General features: G+C 44.1%; 1 protein-coding gene across 6 annotated transcripts in view; it reads left to right on the top strand.

The window, feature by feature from the left end:
* LOC107387348 (inactive N-acetylated-alpha-linked acidic dipeptidase-like protein 2) overlaps nt 1-19,908 on the top strand; it is a 661,429-nt gene that overhangs the window by 270,747 nt on the left and 370,774 nt on the right. For all 6 annotated transcript variants that reach the window (XM_054749605.2, XM_070545852.1, XM_054749607.2 and 3 more), the window contains 3 exons: nt 4,368-4,544; nt 8,369-8,540; nt 15,218-15,379. In XM_054749605.2, coding sequence (XP_054605580.1) covers nt 4,368-4,544; nt 8,369-8,540; nt 15,218-15,379 — 511 coding nt within the window. The remainder of the gene's footprint in view (nt 1-4,367; nt 4,545-8,368; nt 8,541-15,217; nt 15,380-19,908) is intronic.

Genomic DNA, 19,908 nt, shown 5'->3' with positions numbered 1-19,908 from the left:
CTTTGAACAAAATAAACGTAGCAAAAACATTTTTGAAGCCATTTACTATTTTATAAAGAATCTTAATTGCAAGTCAGAAAATTCTCGACCCGTCTTGCTTTCTTTTGTCTTTTTTTTTTTTTCTCAGGGATCTTTTCAGCCAAGAATACAATTTATTACACCATTTTCTTTAAAGGTCATGTCTGGACCTGGTAAATTTGCATGTCAAAGTTTAAATAAAGTGGGTTGTCTGAATAAAAGATGCTCACTGATTTATTTTTGCCCCAGTGAGTCACAGTTAAATTGAATGGATTCAATTTTGTGAAGTTTTGCCATTTAGAAGCTGGTGTGGAGATTGCCATGTGACCCGCTGCAGAGCAGCCTCGGCTGAATTGAGTCAGAATACTTATAGTTTAAAAATGTGAACTGTTGTGTGTATTAAAGTCATGACAAAAAGGCCATTCGTTAAGTTTTATCACAAGCTGCATACGCAAAACAAAGAAATGCATTGTCAAAACAACATAGCTGTCAATATTTCATTAAACATAAAACTCATTACACCCGATCAGAACTAAATGTTAAATATACTTAATTTGACTTTAACAAAAAATACAGCCACATGGCCGCCATTGTTCATTGCTACTTTGCAAGCACATACTGTTCTGGTCACATGGAGTTTGCATGCGGGATCTGGGTGCTGATGGATAGAATAGCTGGAATTGAATTTAAAGTGGAACATACTGCTAATATCAGAGATTTTTGATGCATTCTGAAATAATCTGATATAGTGGTTTTGGGCCGATATCTGATATCAATATCGGAACGGGACATCCCTATTATTTTTCTTGTTGTTCCATCATGTGTCCTTTTATTTGTACCTCTGTCTTCTCATCTAGTTTGTCATTTCTTTTGGGGTCAAGGTATCTTCTTTCCAGTTCTTTTTCTACTTGTTTCTATTTAGTTTGTGATGTTTCTTGTCTATACTTTGAGTAGTGCTTTCTGTGTTCTTCCCATTCAAGCAAGAGGGTAAGACACAGAAAGAAGTTTCTGAACAAGTAGGCTGTGCCCAGAGTGCTGTATCAAGGCACCTCAGTGGGAAGTCTGCGGGAAGGAAAAAGTGTGGCAGAAAACGCTGCACAACGAGAAGAGGTGACCGGACCCTGAGAAAGATTGTGGAGACCGATTCCAGACCTTGGGGGACCTGCGGAAGCAGTGGACTGAGTCTGGAGTGGAAACATCCAGAGCCAACGTGTGCAGGAAATGGGCTACAGGTGCTGCATTCCCCAGGTCAAGCCACTTTCGAACCAGAAACAGCGGCAGAAGCGCCTGACCTGGGCTACAGAGAAGCAGCACTGGACTGTTGCTCAGTGGTCCAAAGCACTTTTTTCGGATGAAAGCAAATTTTGCATGTCATTGGGAAATCAAGGTGCCAGAGTCTGGAGGAAGACTGGGCAGAGGGGAATGCCAAAATGCCTGAAGTCCAGTATAAAGTACCCACAGTCAGTGATGGTCTGGGGTGCCATGTCAGCTGCTGGTGTTGGTCCACTGTGTTTTATCAAGGGCAGGGTCAATGCAGCTAGCTATCAGGAGATTTTGGAGCATTTCATGCTTCCGTCTGCTGAAAAGCTTTATGGAGATGAAGATTTCATTTTTCAGCACGACCTGGCACCTGCTCACAGTGCCAAAACCACTGGTAAATGGTTTACTGACCATGGTATTACTGTGTTCAATTGGCCTGCCAACTCTCCTGACCTGAACCCCAGAGAGAATCTGTGGGATATTGTGAAGATAAATTTGAGAGACACAAGACCCAACACTCTGGATGAGCTTAAGGCTGCTATTGAAGCATCCTGGGCCTCCATAACACCTCAGCAGTGCCACAGGCAGATTGCCTCCATGCCACTCCCCATTGAAGCAGTCATTTCTGCAAAAGGATTCCCGACCAATTATTGAGTGCATAACATAATTATTTGAAGGTTGACTTTTTTTGTATTAAAAACACTTTTCTTTTATTGGTCGGATGAAATATGCAAATTGTTTGAGATAGGAATTTTGGGTTTTCATGAGCTGTACGCCAAAATCACCAATATTAGAAACAATAAAAGGCTTGAACTTCTTCAGTTGTGTGTAATGAATCTAATATACATGAAAGTCTAATGTTTATCAGTACATCACAGAAAATAATGAACTTTATCACAATATGCAAATTTTTTGAGAAGGACCTGAATATATATATATATATATATATATATATATATATATATATATATATATATATATATACAAACACACACGCACACACACACGCACACACACAGTAAATATTATTATTATTATTATTTCTGTTTTTTTTCACCATACCTCCATATTCTGACAATAAATGTACAGAAACATTTTCGTAACTTATCTTTTGTACCAAACATTCATCATGAATAAAGAAAGTCAGGAAATGTATTGTATTTCTCAGTAGGAGTGGTATCTTTTCAAATTGCATGGGTTGATGTAGAACAGAGAGATGGTATATATAATTTAAAACTAAATTATCCGTCTGAAAAAACAACATATTCTCACACCCAAAGCGTCAAATAATGACGCGCATGACCAAGCCTCAAGATATGATGATTAGGGTGCCCCAGCACGTCGGGAGAGGAAATACAGGGACGCACTTTGCCAGAGCGTCGGTATCCGACTCCCGCAGTGTGACGGACATTTGACCGTCTTGTGGACTACTTAACCTTCTCCTCACCCCCATTCTAACCTTAACTAGGTTGCACATGCAAAGCTTAATTGGAAATTACTGAGTTAAGGTTAGGATGGGGGTGAGGGGAAGGTTAAATCGCTAGAGGTTCGAGGAATAATGTCCGTGCCACCGCGTGCGTCGGATACTGATGCCCCCGGTGACTCGAGTCCCTGCACGTTCTCTCCCAGCATGCTGGGGCACCCTAATCATCATATTTTGATGCTTGGTCACACGCGTCATTATTTGACGCTTTGGGTGTGAGAATGTGTTGGAATAAAGAGGACGAAAATATAAAACCAGGATTTTTTTCTTTTCAGCTGTTAATAGAGATCAGGTGAGGCCATCTGCTGTGAATAGGGCTGTAACAGGAGGTCAGTAGTGAAATGAACCTTTGTTCCATTTTAGTGAGAAGAGTCTTCATCTGCATTGAGCTAGAAGTAATGAAAGTGTGGTGGAGCGCTGATGATTGATGCCAAGGAAGTCCCAGACCTCTTCTCTGCTTTTTACCCTCTCTCATCCATCTGTAAACACTGCAGCTTATTTCCCCTGCCATCCTGTTTTTAGCTCATTGCTCTGTCTTTACCACTGCTCCTGTACCCTTTTTTACATCACAGTGCTCTCTCTGACCACCTTCCCCTGCATTTTTCATCCAAGTTACTTTCTCCTAAACTGCATCTTGAATCTAATTTCTCTCAGAAAAGTGAAAACAAAGAAATTCCGACATGCTGATCAGAACTGAATGATGCCAAATATAGGTTTTTTTTTTGTTTTTTTGTTTTTTTGCTGAGCTTCATATAACTCTATATGGCACCAGAATAAACTTCAGTGTTAATGTAATTATATTTTAAAAGAAAAAGTATAATTTACACAAGTTTGCAGTTTTGATTTGTTTTCCTTCCTTCCCTGTTTTCTGCCTTTTATGGATCATGTTAGGCAGGTCATTCTGGCATTGAGTGCACTTTCCAATGAATCATGTAAAAAGCACAATTAAACTTAATGACTTACTGAGGAAATTGCTGGAAGATTTTATATAGCTGATGCCAAGTTAGATGCACAACTAGCCCTTATGCATCCATAATCAGTCACGGGCGTGTTAACAATGCTGTTTGGGAGTTGTAATGATCCAAGAACTACTGTGAAAACACACTCACCATCTCACCTCAGAATCATTATTTGTCTTTATGCCTCAGAATAACTTCCCCTTTCTAGTTTCATTAATATGTGTGATGCATCGCAAGACCTTTTTAGCCTTCTTCACAAATAAAAATTTAAATTAGACAGTGAGAAAGTAAAAACACAATAGTATATTTTTTCTAATGTTCTAAATATCAATTATTTTACACTCAACGCTGATCATTATAAAACACATAATAGCAAAGGTAACAAGAAAAATGGTTTCTGTTGTTATATTTTTTCCCAGAATTTGAATAAATAATCTTGAAAACCCAACTTCTCCTTCTCTGTCTTGATGAGAGGTTTTTCAAGCTTAGCCTTATATTCTGTTTGTATATTTCTCTCCCAGAACATTTTATTAACCCAATTTTAAGGATCTTTTCATCATTTTCAGTTTCAGCTGTGAATGTTAAAAATGGTCCAAGTCTTCACAAAATAATGAATTTACTGTGAAATCAATGTCCATTTCTTCCAGGCAACATCATGGCATATAGGAAGGTGTGTGATGTCCAAGGTGTCCCACTGGAGGGGGAGGTTCTGCACTGTTCCCAAGATATGGACCTTGACTGGGATCTGAACAAGGAGGAGTTGCAAGAAACCGGACCAAGCATTGAGCGCATGCAGATGAAACATGTTGATTGCCAAAGATCAGGTTAGAGGTTGTCTTAGTTGAACTCAACTGAATTTATATCTAATTGTTTCAAAATCAAAATCTTAAATGTAGAATTTACAACAACGTTTGGAGCTTCATCTGGTGAAGAAAATACACAGGTATCTTTAACATAAACATTCAAAAAGGAATGACAACTTATAAGAAAAAAAGGCCATAATGCACAATATATGGTACGAAGTAGTGGCAACAATGGATGGCTGGATGTTGACTTTAATTTTAGATTTTTTTACGGCTTATATTACGGTGCGACTGGACTACTGCAACTCTGTTCTATTCGGTGTGAGCAAGGGCTCAATAGCCAGGTTGCAAATGGTCCAGAATGCTGCTGCCAGATTTTTAGAGGGCAGGCGCAAGTTTGACCACATTACTCCTGTCCTGGCTGCGCTTCACTGGCTGCCCGTTGATGTTAGGATTCATTTTAAAATACTTTTACTAGTTTTTAAAACCTTAAATGGTTTAGCCCCTCCTTACTTGGTGTCACTACTTCAACCTTACACCCCTTCACGGTCACTCTGCTCGGAGAACTTCATGCCCCTCTCGGTCCCAAGAACGCGCCTAAAGACGCGTGGTGATAGAGCTTTTGATGTGGCAGGTCCTAAGCTTTGGAATAAGATTCCTCTCAGCATAAGGGCCTCCACCTCTGTTGCGGTTTTTAAGGCAAGGCTAAAAACATATTTTTATGACCTGTCTTTTAACCTTTCTAACTAGTTTTATTGTTTTACTTATAGCGATTTTACTCACTGTAGTTTTATCTGTATCGTGTGATACAATGTTTTATTTTCTGGACTAACTGTTTTATGTTTTTATTTGATCAGTGTAGCGCCTTGGTGGCATCTTTTTGCCTGTAAGGCGCGATTTATAAATAAAGTTGAGTTGAGTTGAGTTAGATTTTTATGTGCCATATAAGCTGGTCTCACATTAGGATGCTTTTGTTTGTGGTAGAAAGACACTATCAGCATCTTCTGCAGGTAGTTTCTCATCAGCAACCAGTGTCATGTGGAGGTGCATCTGAGCCTTTTGCTGTGATGCTGACAGATCAGACAGCCCAAAGGAGATGGTCTGAGATGGGAACGCCAAGGAACTTAACAGAGTAAATTTCTCCAGACAATCAGAGGTTGTCCAGCCACTCAGATGTCCAGATTTTCCACATGCGTCAGGGAGACAGGGTGTTAAGGTTTGCCACCTAAAGTCCAGGATGAGAGTCTTGGTTATCAGTGTGTTCATTGCAGTTTTGTTTTAGCGGCCATGTTGCACGTGTCTGGATCAATCCTGTGCATGCATGTCATCAGAAATTAACCCAACAATGATTGTGTCATCTGAAAACCTTAAGCAGACATTATTTTAGTGGGCTGGAGTACATTCATAAGAGTGAGCCAGAGCCAGAGTATAAGTATGGGTAATAGTGACCTGGTGGAATCAATGCTTCTGATGCAGAAGTACATGTATTACCACAAATTCGTGATGACCTCCACCAGCTGCAGGCAAGGAGGGTGAGATATCTTGCCCATAGAGCCTGGGTTTGAACAGCAACCCACCTGGGCAACTCCAGAGCCAACTTTACCCCAATAACTTTCACCCTTCATTGCCACTCTACCAGTCAGCTCCAGTGAAGCAGTACCAGTATTTGTACTCTGACCAGAAAGCAGAATTAGGATCTTTTAGAAAGATTTAACAACACATATCAGCCAAGGTTTCTGATTGAGAAACACCCTAGTGGTTTTCACTTGCCAGTGCAATGTTGTAGATAATGGGACGCAGGACAGTCTTTGAGTTCTTTCAGATCATTCTGTGTAAACAATTCTCCTGCATCAAACCAGATACAGTAAAATGGGATCTGATTGGCACATGAACAAGAAAAAAAGCTCTATTAGAGGTGCTTAAGTTACTTTAATCAATCAATCAATCAATCAATCAAAGCTTTATTTATAAAGCGCCTTCCGCAACCCTGTCAGGACGCCCAAAGCGCTGAACATGGTACAGTTGTAAGTAATTATACTGAATAAATCAACAATAAAAGAAATTCAAATTACAAAATACAAATTACAAAATACAAAATGGAAATAACAAAATAGATGAAACATTCCGGTAAAATACAAATGTGAGAAACACAATTGGATTGAGTGGATGGATTGAGTGTACCAATGAAAACTGTGGAATGGATTCAACATAATAGAGGGCCATAATCAAACATGTTCTGGAAACGCCAAGCGGAGGAGGACATTTCCCCCATACTTTAATATGGGGGAAATGTCCTCCCTCGTTTTGTTCTAGGCTGTAATGTAACAGGAAAATTAAAAGTGATCTGGGCTTCATCAGGTTTTAAAATGTCTCAAATCTGTCTCTGTCATCTTTAAAGAGCAAGTCACCCCTTACAAGAAGCGTACTTCACTCCCACTTCATTGTTTGAAAAATGCAACAAATGCTGTTGCCTAGCAGACCGAGAGGGTGGAGCCACTAACAAATACACACACTCACAACATTGTGACATCATAATGTACCAATTTACATCATAGCACACCTCTTAGCCAATAGCGGTGACAGATTTAAATTCAAATGCAGTGGAGAGTTTTTACCTGACAACGGCACAACACTGACAGTTTCAGGCAGAAAATTTAAATTTTAGCTAAAATGCACTAAAGTGCAAAACTATTGACTACACGTGTCTGCAGCACGATTACACACGCCTTTATACAGTTGATCACAAAAAAAAAGTTGATTTGGGGGTAACTTGCTCTTTAAACAAAACCATGTCTTTTTAGATCATTTTATTTTCATTATTTAGCAGTCACTGCCAGTGGTAAAGATTTTTGATCCACTATTCTGCACAAGATTGCTTCAGTTCATTGAGGTTTGCAGACTCATTCATGCACAGCACGTTTAAGGTCTTTCGACAGAATTTCAATCAGGTTAAGGTCTGAACTTTTACTAGGCCATTGAGACATCTTGATTATTTTCTAGTCAGTCTGCTGAGCTTGGAATGGTTGTCCTACTGCAAGACACAGTTAGTTCAGCACAAGCTTTTGTATACACGGGAGTTCATGATCAACTCGATAATGGCAAGGTACATAGGTCAGCCCACCAACATCCTGCTTCACATTAGGTTTGAGGTGTTTGTTTATTAAGGGTAAACATCACATATTAGACACATCTTTTCAAAGGATATTTTACTAGAAGACTTGTGATATATTCAGATGCTACTTTGCAAATCTTAAATCTCATAACTTGCCTTTTTTTCATTGTTCACCATTGATTATAACAATTAGAAAGTCCTATCTACCTAAGCAAAATAAAGACACATTGGCATTATCACATCAAGTCTTGCACATAGAAAATAAAGTGTCATCAAAATAATAGTTCAAATTAACGCTTTTTGACTATTATTTTGATGACATGTAGTGTTCTATTTGCAAGGCCACTGTGTCTTTATTTTGCTTAGGTAGATGGGACTTTCGAATTGTTATAATCAATGGTGAAGATTTCACAATGAAAACAAAACATCATTTGGCTACACTAATCCAAGATTAACTCTACTTCTGAGTCAATGTTTGTCTGCATCTAGTTTGACAACACATTTAATTTACTTGTGAAAAAAATGTTTTTGGTACCTTCAAACATCAGTGTAGTTTAACACACTTATATGATCGCAGTTCAAGAGATATCATTAAGTTCTTCTCCTGTATAGCGTCATATTTATGTAATACGTATTAAACATAGCAGCGGAGGTTTAAGCAGGTGTGATCAGATGATGCTATTTTCTTACGGTACCTGTCATTAACTGAAAGTTTTACTTTCTTGATGCTTAGACCCAGGTTCTGACCCACACCCTGAGCTAATGGAACCAATTCAGCCATCAGTTTCGGTTTCAACACATGGACGGTTTGAACGACTCCAAGAAGATCCAGACTACGTCTCCCACTTCCAGACCAGATCTCCTGGTCACAAAGGCCACAGACGGCACCAATGTGTCATGCTCAGGTAAATTGAAGACTGCTGCAGATTCTCCTTTTTTAAAATGATTTGCTCTCAGCAAACAGTGAGCTATTTCTAAAAGTATAAATAAGGTTCACAGTGATTAAATTGGTTAATTAGCCATGATGGTATCAACTCAATAAATCTGTTCATTTTATAGACAAATGTTTATTAAAAAAACAATGTGAACACTCAGAAAGGTCAAACAACCATCAAGGTGTGGTACCTAAGTTTGATTTATTAAATAACTTTTAAAATCCTTAAATTTGACCTTCTGACCCAGTCCTATGAGAAATAGTAAGTAATCATTCATTATTTTTGTTTTCTCCTAAGTCCCTCCCCTGGCACAAATAATTTCTGCAAGCCTACCACATTGACTAATAGTGCTGCGTTTCCACCAGGGGGAGTTGTCAACAGTAGATCCAATTGTTGTCAGAAGCGTTGACAGGAGGTGTGAGGCGTTTGTTTGTGGGTTTTCAGTTCAGTTTGGGCTAGACTCGGGGGTTGTTTGAGTGGTCAGCCGACGGCCTGTACAGGCCCAGTAATGGGCCATTCCCATCTGTACCGGGTCGGCCCGGGCCGGGTAGCGTAGGTTGTTTACATATCTGGGTGGCCTGGTATTTTTCCGGGCCAACCAAGGCTCATTCTCAGCCCTCTTCTCGAGGGGGTCTGCTTCAGGCCGACCAGGGCCAACACACCCACTGCTGACAGCAAATTCACACCTTCCATTAGAGCAAGCCTCTGATTGGTGGGTAGAATCAGCCCACATGGGCTTAAGGCAAGGATGTGTGGAATCAACCGGGCCAGGCTGGGGCCGACTGGGGCTACCCGGCCCGGGCCGACCCGGTACAGATGGGAATGGCCCATATGATTGCGGCCCGGCTTCGCTTCGGTTCAGCCTTGGGTGTGGCGGAGGGGAGCAAGTAAGGCCATTCAGTCGGTTGTGACTGGGGCAGAAAAGCAGGACCGTGGGGGCACTGATGGCGCATTGGACTGTGATATGGATCCGCAGCTGAGGACTGCAGAGGGGGGCTTTGTGGTCTGTATTCGGGCATGGTGGGGCGCATTCCGTTACCACTAACCTGTTGGCGATGTCCAGGGAGTTGTTTTTGGTGAGTTGTTGGTGGTGGTCTGTAGGACTAAGACCCAGCTCTACCTGGCGCTGGAGCTTGAGGAGTTCCTGGGGTGAGTGTGGAAGTCTCAGAGTCGCGGTCTGGTGGATTGGTTAAGGGGGTGGTTTATGGTGTTTCTAATGGTGTTACTGAGGCAGAGGTGGTGGGTGCCCTGAGTGAAGAGGCGGTGGTGCTGGTTCGGCTTTTGGGATGTGATAAGTGTGGGTCCACTCCATTGTTAAGTAGATTTGGCACAGTGGAGCTCCCGGCGTGTGTCAAGTTGGGCTTTCTTAGTTTCCCAGTAAGGGTCTATGAGGAGCCTCCCTTGAGGTGCTTTAAGTGCCAGGGCTTTGGTCATGTGGCCGGAGTCTGTGTGGAGGGGTGAGGAGTCGGGGCGGCCATGAGGCAAGCTCTGTGATCTTCCGCTCTGCTGTTTTAATTGTGATGAGGCTCATCAGGCGGCTTATGGAGGTTGTATGGTGTGTAGGACAGAAGTGCTGGTAGAGAAGTTTCAGGCAGAGTGCAAAGTGTCTTTCGCTGAGGTGGTGTGTTGTGTTGGGGTCCGGGTGGTGGTGCATCGGGGCCTTGAACTGGGTCTAAGTCAACTGGTAGTGGGGATGAGGGGGTGGTGGTTGTGAGGGATAAAAGACAGTTTCCAGCATTTCTAGTGGAGGCATTGTGGAGGGTGAAGCATGTGGCATCAAACAAGTTTGATGTGGCGTGTGAGGTGACTGCGGCTGCAGAGGCATTTCTGGGCTTCCGTGACGTGTCTCCCGAAGAGGTTTTTTGGGACTGCTTGCTTGCGGAGGACTGGGGGCTCTACAGATGATGGAGGGTCACCCATGGTGGTGGATGTTGGTGATAAGAGAGGGGGAACAAGTGTGGGGTGAGCCTCCCTGTGGGGCTAGGGTGTGTTCACGGGGTATGTGCTGGTGGTGGTGGTGGTGGAGGAGGAGGGGGTGGTGGTGTATTGGCAGTGGTTTGGCGGTGTACAGGGTGGTGGTGGTGGTGGTGGGGGGGGGGGGGGGGGGGGACTCGGCTGTGGGGTTGGTTGTTGTGGCAGCAACACGCCTTTTAGGTGTCCAGCCTGCCTAATTCATGGATGACGAAGAAGGGGGAGCTGGCATTCAACATGAATGGGCCTCAGTCACCAGCATGCACAATGGTGTCACGTTCCTCAGTCAGCTCGACACCACAATGTAGCAATAACCACTTGAGTTACAGATTCCAGAAAAACTAATAAGTAAAAGTTAGAGATTCCTCAACAGCCTTGACTTCTGCAACTAAATTTAAAAGTTTAAAAGTGCTCTTTTTAAATTTCATCATCATCATCATCATCATCATCATTTATTTTTGTCCAACATGCCAATAGAGCTCCGGACCCCACGTGACTCTCTGTCTAATCACATTAGTATCTGGCCAGTCGTACCACTTTTTTTAGTTTCCACCACCTGGTTGTGTTCTCTTCATCTTCCTCACCATCAGTTTCATCCTACAGACCATCATCCTATGCTGTCTCGCAACACTCTCACCTACTACTACCTCACAGTCCATATTCTGCTTCAAATGACATATGATGTTGTCCACCTGTGTCCTCCTCCCTCCACTCTTACAAATTAAACATACAAAACAAATTCATGGCTTGACAAACTGTCTAAACTAATTTTAAAGTAGTTTGATACTCAAGATCATGATCATCACTCAAATAATGTATCTCCCGTCTCGTCTCGTCTTCCTCCACTTATCCGGGTCCGGGTCGCGGGGGCAGCATCCCAACTAGGGAGCTCCAGGCCGTCCTCTCCCCGGCCTTGTCCACCAGCTCCTCCGGCAGGACCCCAAGGCGTTCCCGGACCAGATTGGAGATGTAACCTCTCCAACGTGTCCTGGGTCGACCCGGGGGCCTTCTGCCGGCAGGACATGCCCGAAACACCTCCCCGGGGAGGCGTCCAGGAGGCATCCTGACCAGATGCCCAAACCACCTCAACTGGCTCCTTTCGATCCGGAGGAGCAGCGGTTCTACTCCGAGTCCCTCCCGAATGTCCGAGCTCCTCACCCTATCTCTAAGGCTGAGCCCGGCCACCCTACGGAGGAAACTCATTTCGGCCGCTTGTATCCGCGATCTCGTTCTTTCGGTCATTACCCAAAGCTCATGACCATAGGTGAGGATTGGGACGTAGATCGACCGGTAAATCGAGAGCCTGGCTTTCTGGCTCAGCTCCCTCTTCCCCACGACAGATCGGCTCAGCGTCCGCATCACTGCAGACGCCGAACCAATCCGCCTGTCGATCTCCCGATCCCTCCTACCCTCACTCGTGAACAAGACCCCGAGATACTTAAACTCCTCCACTTGAGGTAGGACCTCTCCCCCGACCCGGAGGTGGCAAGCCACCCTTTTCCGGTCGAGAACCATGGTCTCAGATTTGGAGGTGCTGATCCTCATCCCAGCCGCTTCACATTCGGCCGCGAACCTACCCAGCAAGAGCTGAAGGTCAGAGCTGGATGAAGCTAGGAGGACCACATCATCCGCAAAAAGCAGAGACGAGATTCTCCTGCCACCAAACTCGACACACTCCACACCACGGCTGCGTCTAGAAATTCTGTCCATAAAAGTGATGAACAGAACCGGTGACAAAGGGCAGCCCTGGCGGAGTCCAACCCTCACTGGGAACAGGTCCGACTTACTACCGGCTATGCGGACCAAACTCACGCTCCTCTGGTAAAGGGACTGAATGGCCCTTAACAGAAAGCCACCCACCCCATACTCCTGGAGTGTCCCCCACAGGGTGCCCCTGGGGACACGGTCATAAGCCTTCTCCAAATCCACAAAACACATGTGGATTGGTTGGGCAAACTCCCATGCCCCCTCCATCACCCTTGCAAGGGTATAGAGCTGGTCCACAGTTCCACGGCCAGGACGAAAACCACATTGCTCCTCCTCTATCTGAGATTCAACTATCGATCGGACCCTCCTCTCCAGTACCTTGGCGTAGACCTTTCCAGGGAGGCTGAGGAGTGTGATCCCCCTATAGTTGGAACACACCCTCAGGTCACCCTTCTTAAAGATGGGGACCACCACCCCGGTCTGCCACTCCCTAGGAACTGCCCCCGATGACCACGCAATGTTGTAGATACGTGTCAGCCATGACAGCCCTACAACATCCATAGCCTTGAGATACCCAGGACGAACCTCATCCGCCCCCGGGGCTCCGCCGCTGTGTAGTTGTTTGACTACCTCAGCAACTTCTGCCCCCGAGATCGGACAGTCCATCCTCAGGCCTCCCAGCTCTGGTTCCTCCTCGGAATGCGCATTGGTGGGATTGAGGAGCTCCTCAAAGTATTCCTTCCACCGTCCGACTATAGCCTCAGTTGACGTCAGCAGCTCCCCATCCCCACTGTAAACAGTGTGAGCGAGTTGCTGCCTTCCTCTCCTGAGGCGCCGGACAGTTTGCCAGAACCTCTTTGGAGCCGATCGATAGTCTTTCTCCATGGCCTCACCAAACTCCTCCCACGCCCGAGATTTTGCCTCGGCAACTGCCACTGCTGCACCCCGCTTGGCTATCCGGTACCTGTCTGCTGCCTCCGGAGACCCACAGACCAGCCACGCCCTGTAGGCCTCCTTCTTCAGCCTGACGGCTCCCCGAACCTCTGGTGTCCACCAGCGGGTACGGGGGTTGCCACCACGACTGGCACCGGCCACCTTACGGCCACAGCTAGCAACAGCCGCCTCGACAATCGCAGAGTGGAACAAGGCCCACTCGGACTCAATGTCCCCCACTGCTCTCGGGACGTGGTCAAAGCTCTGCCGGAGGTGGGAGTTGAAGACCGTCTTGACAGGTTCTTCTGCCAGGCGTTCCCAGCAGACCCTCACTATGCGTTTGGGTCTGCCAGGTCTACGCGGCATGTTCCCTTGCCATCTGATCCAACTCACCACCAGGTGGTGATCAGTTGACAGCTCCGCCCCTCTCTTCACTCGGGTGTCCAAAACATACGGCCGCAGGTCAGATGATACGACTACAAAATCTATCATCGACCTGTGACCTAGGCTGCCCTGGTACCAAGTGTACCGGTGGGCATCCTTATGTTCGAACATGGTGTTCGTTATGGCCAAACTGCGGCTTGCACAGAAGTCCAATAACAAAACACCGCTCGAGTTCAGATTAGGTGGGCCGTTCCTCCCAATCACACCCCTCCAGGTCAAGCTGTCATTGCCCACGTGAGCATTGAAGTCCCCCAGCAGGACAATGGAGTCCCCTGATGGAGCACTATCTAGCACTCGTCCCAGGGACTCCAAAAAGGGTGGGTACTCTGAACTGATATTTGGCCCATAAGCACAAACAACAGTCAGGACCCGTTCCCCGACCCGAAGGCGCAAGGAAGCTACCCTCTTGTCCCCCGGGGTAAACCCCAACACACAGGCAGAGAGTCTCGGAGCTAACAAAAAGCCAACCCCAGCCCTCCGCCTCTCACCCGGAGCAACTCCAGCAAAGTAGAGTGTCCAACCCCTCTCCAGGTCTCGGGTTCCAGAGCCAATGCAATGTGTCGAGGTGAGTCCGACTATATCTAGCCGGTACCGCTCAACCTCTGCCACAAGCTCCGGCTCCTTCCCCGCCAGCGAGGTGACGTTCCATGTCCCAAAAACTAGTTTTCTTGTCCGGGGATTGGACCGCCAAGGCTCCCGCCTTGGTCTGCCACCCGATTCGCATTGCACCGGACCCTTCATGTTCCTCCTGCGGGTGGTGGGTCCACAGTTGGACGAGCCCATGTATCCGGTTCGGGCTGGGCCCGGCCAGGCCCCATGGGCGAAAGCCCGGCCACCAGGCGCTCGCTCACGGGCCCCAACCCCAGGCCTGGCTCCAGGGTGGGACCCCGGTAACCCTCCGGGCCGGGTACTCCGACTCTTCATTTTAACCGCCATGAAAGATCCTTCGAACCGTTCTTTGTCTCACCCTTCACCTAAGACCAATTTGTCATGGGAGACCCTACCAGGGGCACTAAGTGCCCCAGACAACATAGCTCCTAGGATCATTAGGGCACTCAAACTCCTCCACCACGATAAGGTGTCCTCCTCCCTCCACTCTTACAAATTAAACATACAAAACAAATTCATGGCTTGACAAACTGTCTAAACTAATTTTAAAGTAGTTTGATACTCAAGATCATGATCATCACTCAAATAATGTATTCACCTCTTAATTATTGAGTTATTATTTAGTGATCATTTTCCCTCTGATGGTTAAATATGTGACTCCTCCAATGGCAGTTTGTTACCTTTTAAATGAATTATTCAGTTTTTCATACATCAAGGAACATACATTACATTTATCATTTGCTCCCCTCAGTGATGCAACACTTTTCACATATCCTCTGTAACATATATGTATTTCTGATGATGTAACTGTACCTTTCTCTCTCGCTTTTTCTGCCCCCTCAGTTTTCACACATTGGCATGACAACAATTTTTTTCCATCTTTTTTATACATATTTTGAACTGGAGGTACTGACAGTTATCTCACTGGAACCACAAATTATTCCTCATGCAATCTTTGTCCTATTTTCTGTTTTTGTCCTTAGATATGCTCTTGCAGGAGTGGGAGGGTTGATCTTGGGGATCCTGGTTGGCTGGTTCAGCCACACATCCTCAGTCAGTTCATCTCTTCCCTCACCTGAAAGCTCGGACCTGCTAGAAGAGCTACTGAGGCGAATACAGGCCGACAAGATAAATGCTCTTCAGAGGTAAGCCAGTGAACTAATTGTCCTTGCAGCTAAAATAAAAAATTAAAAAAAGAACTAGAGAAAACATAGGGAGTGATTTTTTTTAAACTGGGCCAAAAGTGATTTACTTTTATAAAGCAAATATTAAATAAAATAAAATGGAAGTGGAGAACTTCACTATAATGCTTCATTTTCACAAGAATTTAATAGCAATCACTATTTATCTTACAAATGAACATATTGGCATAACTAAAAGAAAAATATGATTATTTTTACACTTCTAATGATGACAATAGTGGTAATGGTTTTTGGTAAGTCAAATCATTTTTATTGCGATGAAGCCGAAAGGATCCTAGCTAAGTCAGAACAAAAGTGAAAATCACTGTACAAAAATAAATAACAAAATATATAGCTCTCAATGTCTAAAATCACAGTTTTAATTATTATTCTGGATCCATGTAAAGATAGTATGTGTAGGATTGATGAAAAATTCTACTTTTTAAATGCTGACATATCTTTCATCCTGAACATAGTTATTTTTCTGAGCTGAGGGGTCATATTGAAGCCTGGTTATATGTAAGATAACTGGCCAAAAGGATCATGTTGCCATCCCCAATGAGTCTTCTTATAATTTGTTTTCTCAGATTTATGTCCGTATAGCCAGACAATAAAACTGTCCTTTTACAGTAAGCAGTATTATTTACTCTCATTACCTACTCATGGTCTTAGTATTTTTCTCCACCAAGATGAGAGTTCTGTTAATTATTTTGTTCCCAATCATAATGCAGTGCATGACCTTTAGACAGTCTCTCATTATAGCCATGAAACAAAATAGGGAAGTGCCCCCTCATCGTTACTTTCACACACAAGATAAAATGCCTGATCGGGGGTGAAATGTGTATAATGTTTGAGGCTGAGTCATGTTCAGAAAACGTTGCGATGTGCTGTACAAAAATACAAACAATTATGTACAAATATGTATATCAGGATTATTCAGTTCTGCGCCTCGAGGGTTGGTATCCAACCCATTTTAGTGGTTTCTCTGGTCCAACACACTAGATTAAGGGCTAGTCCACACGTAGCCGGGTTGGGTTCCTGGTTTCCTCAGCGGGAGCCCCCCATGTGGCTCTCGGCCAACTGAATCCACAGGTGGGTGGGAGGTCATGGGAAAGCACAGAGCACATTGAGTGCCTCCATTTTGATGACCTCGCTGCAGAGACCACAATCTGAAGGCGGGGGGTAGGTAGGGTTTTCACAGCATCTGTCTGAATTCCTTCCATCGTGGGGGTTGTTGCACGCAATTCCAAGGCTGCTTATGGCGTCAGATTGGATAACAGGACTTTGTTTCGGTCAGGCAGAGATAATTTTCCTCTCTGCCTCAAAGTCTGTATTGATCATTCAAGTCCTCCAGTGAAGCCAATTCGGTGATTAAACATCTCCACACCGTCCGGTGACCCTCTCTGAGATGACATCCATTTTGCGCACTAACACCGGTAACGCAGCTCAGACATTGTCCAGCTTGCGATTCACCTCGAGTAACGTCCCAGTCTGTGAGGTCTCCGCCCGGACGGTGCCGTCCATGGGTGTGGGTCGCCCTCCAATCACTCCCATCATCCCAATTTTTCGGAAAACAAGATATCCTCCCACTCCAATCAGAAGAAATCCAGTGATCATCCGGCCAAATATCCACACATCTTCGACGTCCTCAATGGACAGCTGAGAGAGGCAGATGATATTCCACTTCTTCCAGGAATCGAGCATATATCCCGCTGCGTGTGTCCCGTGAGGACAAGCGCGAGCCCCCTCCTCCATTCTCATCATAGAAAAAATCTTATCAATCGCGTTGAATGACCAATTAATTAAATCCATTTCTGAAAAATACTGATTTCCAGAGGAAATGCAGAGAAGCGCTCTGTAGGCAGACGGGACAAAGAGCCTTGGGAAAAAAAATAAGGGAGCAGAAAGGGAAGCGTCTGTGCTCTGAGTGCCAGAAGAGAAAAAAAAAGCGGGTGTACACTCATTGTTTCAAAAAAATCTGCTGTGGTTTCTAGTATGAAGTTAGCCAGAGAAGTGTGTGATGAGTGTGTGTGGTGGGAGTTGTGGGGGTGGGATGGAAAACTACTGGATTAGGTGACTTACTCATTATTGTTTATGATTCTTGAGCATCTCTCCTCTGATTGGCTAACAGAAACATGACTCTACCACTGACTCTGTTTGCTCTACCATACTGATGTTTTGTCTCCACAAATAACACAAAGCTGAAGGAGTTGCTGATGCTAGCGGTTAGCGTCTAGCCAGTAGCGGTTTTAGGCATGGGCAGACAGGGCAGTTGCCCGGGGCGGCATTTTTTCATGACACAAAAGGGGCGCACAAGCGCGGAGTAAAAAAAAAAAAAAAAGGAAATCTGCGCCGCACCGAGGTTTTCTATTATCTGTCATATGACAGTGTCTGGATTGGAAACAGCAAGTTGGCGACCCCTGCAGCTGCAGGCGCTCCTGCTGACTGAGAACGTTCACATGCACCGTGTGTCTATGAAGAACAGGAAGGGGAGGGGTGCGGCGGGGGAATTCACCTCTGCGTCTTTCCCAAATGAATGAGCGTGCAGGGGCTGAATCAACTGTATTAACGTGGCTAAAGTCAATCACATCTTAACGTTCTTCCATATTTCATTCATAATATCATAAACACAGGCCTATCATTCTTTCAGGTTTCTCTGAATTGTGTGAAATGGCCGAATGAAAAAAGGAAAAACAAAAACGATTTTGTGGTCACCCCCCCCCCATCAAGGTCAAATTGTTTAGTCCTGACTAAACGAAACTTACTGAGTCAGGGGCCAAACAGAAGAGATGAACATAAAAAGGCTAAAACCAACAGGTGCCCGATTCAGGGGGAAAAAAAAGAAAAAAGAGGAGAAAGATAAAGGTATGTAGCTCTCATGATGCATGTTTTCAATTTTTTGAACCAGTTAACTGGGATTTTAACGGTTAAATGCGGTCACTTAATTGCTAACAGACCTAATAGGGCTGAAATATTGAAACGAATATTCAAATGGTTCGAAAAAAAGTCCTTGAATCGTTTTTTACTGATTCAAACTAGGATTTGTTAAATGCTCACTGCAGCCTGTGGCCTGCCTGAACAACAACAAACACATGTTGATCATGTTCACATAATAATAAATAAAACAACTCTACAAGCAGAAGAAAACACCCCAGTCACCACTAACTATCCTGTTTATTTATTGCAGATGGCTGCACTGATTATTTTTTACATGATTTGTTCTGTAAAAGTTGGCTTTTTTGGTAGTCTACAGTTTTTTTTATGTCAGTTTAAATTACAATTTCAGAGGCAATTCTAAAATATTATGGATCATGATAAAGATCTATTGGAGATCTACCCCAACTTTTGGACTGCTCTGCCAGTCACTGTGGCTCAAGCTGAGAGGAGCTTTTCAAAACTTGATCAAGTCATACCTGAGGTCAACTTTGTTTCAGGGGCGGCTCACTAACCTGGCTCTGATTAGTATCAATCACTCAGTAGGGGAGCAGATTTCATATGATGACATTATTGACAACGTTGCATCAAGGATAGGTTTTAATTTTAGTTTGTGTTTTCTGTTCTAAGTGCAATGCTGTAGTGATTATCTTTAGTTTGTTATGTGTGAAATATTTTTGCTATTTAGAATATTATCTATTATGTTCATATATTCTTAATATTTAGTTATTGTTTGTTTTTGTATATTTGATTCTATATATTTTGATACAGTATATAATGTATATTGCTTTACATTCTGACAACTTTATAGTAATTAATGTAAATATGTGCAACTTAGAAAAATGAATGTTCAATAGTCGTTCTAATAAAACATGCCTGTTTGTAGAAAACATGCGTGTGTTCATGAAGGTGGTGTGGTGTGGTGTGGTGGTGGTGGTGGTGGTGGGGGGGGGGGGGGGGGGGGGGGCGCTCAAAGGGGGCCTCGCCCGGGGAGTAATTCGATGTAGAACCGCCACTGCGTCTAGCCGAGACAAGCTGTGCTCTCTCCTGGCTGCAATGATCAGTACAACCTTTGCAGGTCTTGAGCCAAGATTGGTGATTAAATGAATGCTAATTTAAAGTTTGACAGAAGAGACTACAGTTTTTCCATCTCGAGCATTTCACTGTCTATTTTCTTTTGGCCGCTAATGCAATTAAAAGGGGTAGAAGACTATTTTCATGTTCTATATGCATTTGAAACTCTGCATGTCCCAAAAAAATAAATAAATAAAAAAGAGCAGGTCTTATAAATGTATTAGTAAACTTCTTCAAACATGAAAATGATAAAAAATGTCAATGAATTAAATTGTATCAGGTTTCTTTTTGCGTAGAAAAAATCCAGAAGCTTATTGTCATTGTTTCTTTTCCCAGACTGGATCCCTGCCAGCTCATAGAAAACAGCAAATTCTTCATGCTAGATGTGTTACAAGCAGCAAACCTCTTTAGAAATCAGACCCTATTCTCCGTAGCAGGAATTTACATAAATATGGATGGTTTTCCTCTAAATGCATCATAATAAC

The sequence above is a fragment of the Nothobranchius furzeri genome, chromosome 16 (genome assembly GCF_043380555.1).
Source record: "Nothobranchius furzeri strain GRZ-AD chromosome 16, NfurGRZ-RIMD1, whole genome shotgun sequence".
NCBI classification, from domain to species: Eukaryota; Metazoa; Chordata; class Actinopteri; order Cyprinodontiformes; family Nothobranchiidae; genus Nothobranchius; species Nothobranchius furzeri.
Note: the sequence above shows the minus strand (reverse complement) of the source record. Positions and strands in the feature narration are given on the sequence as shown.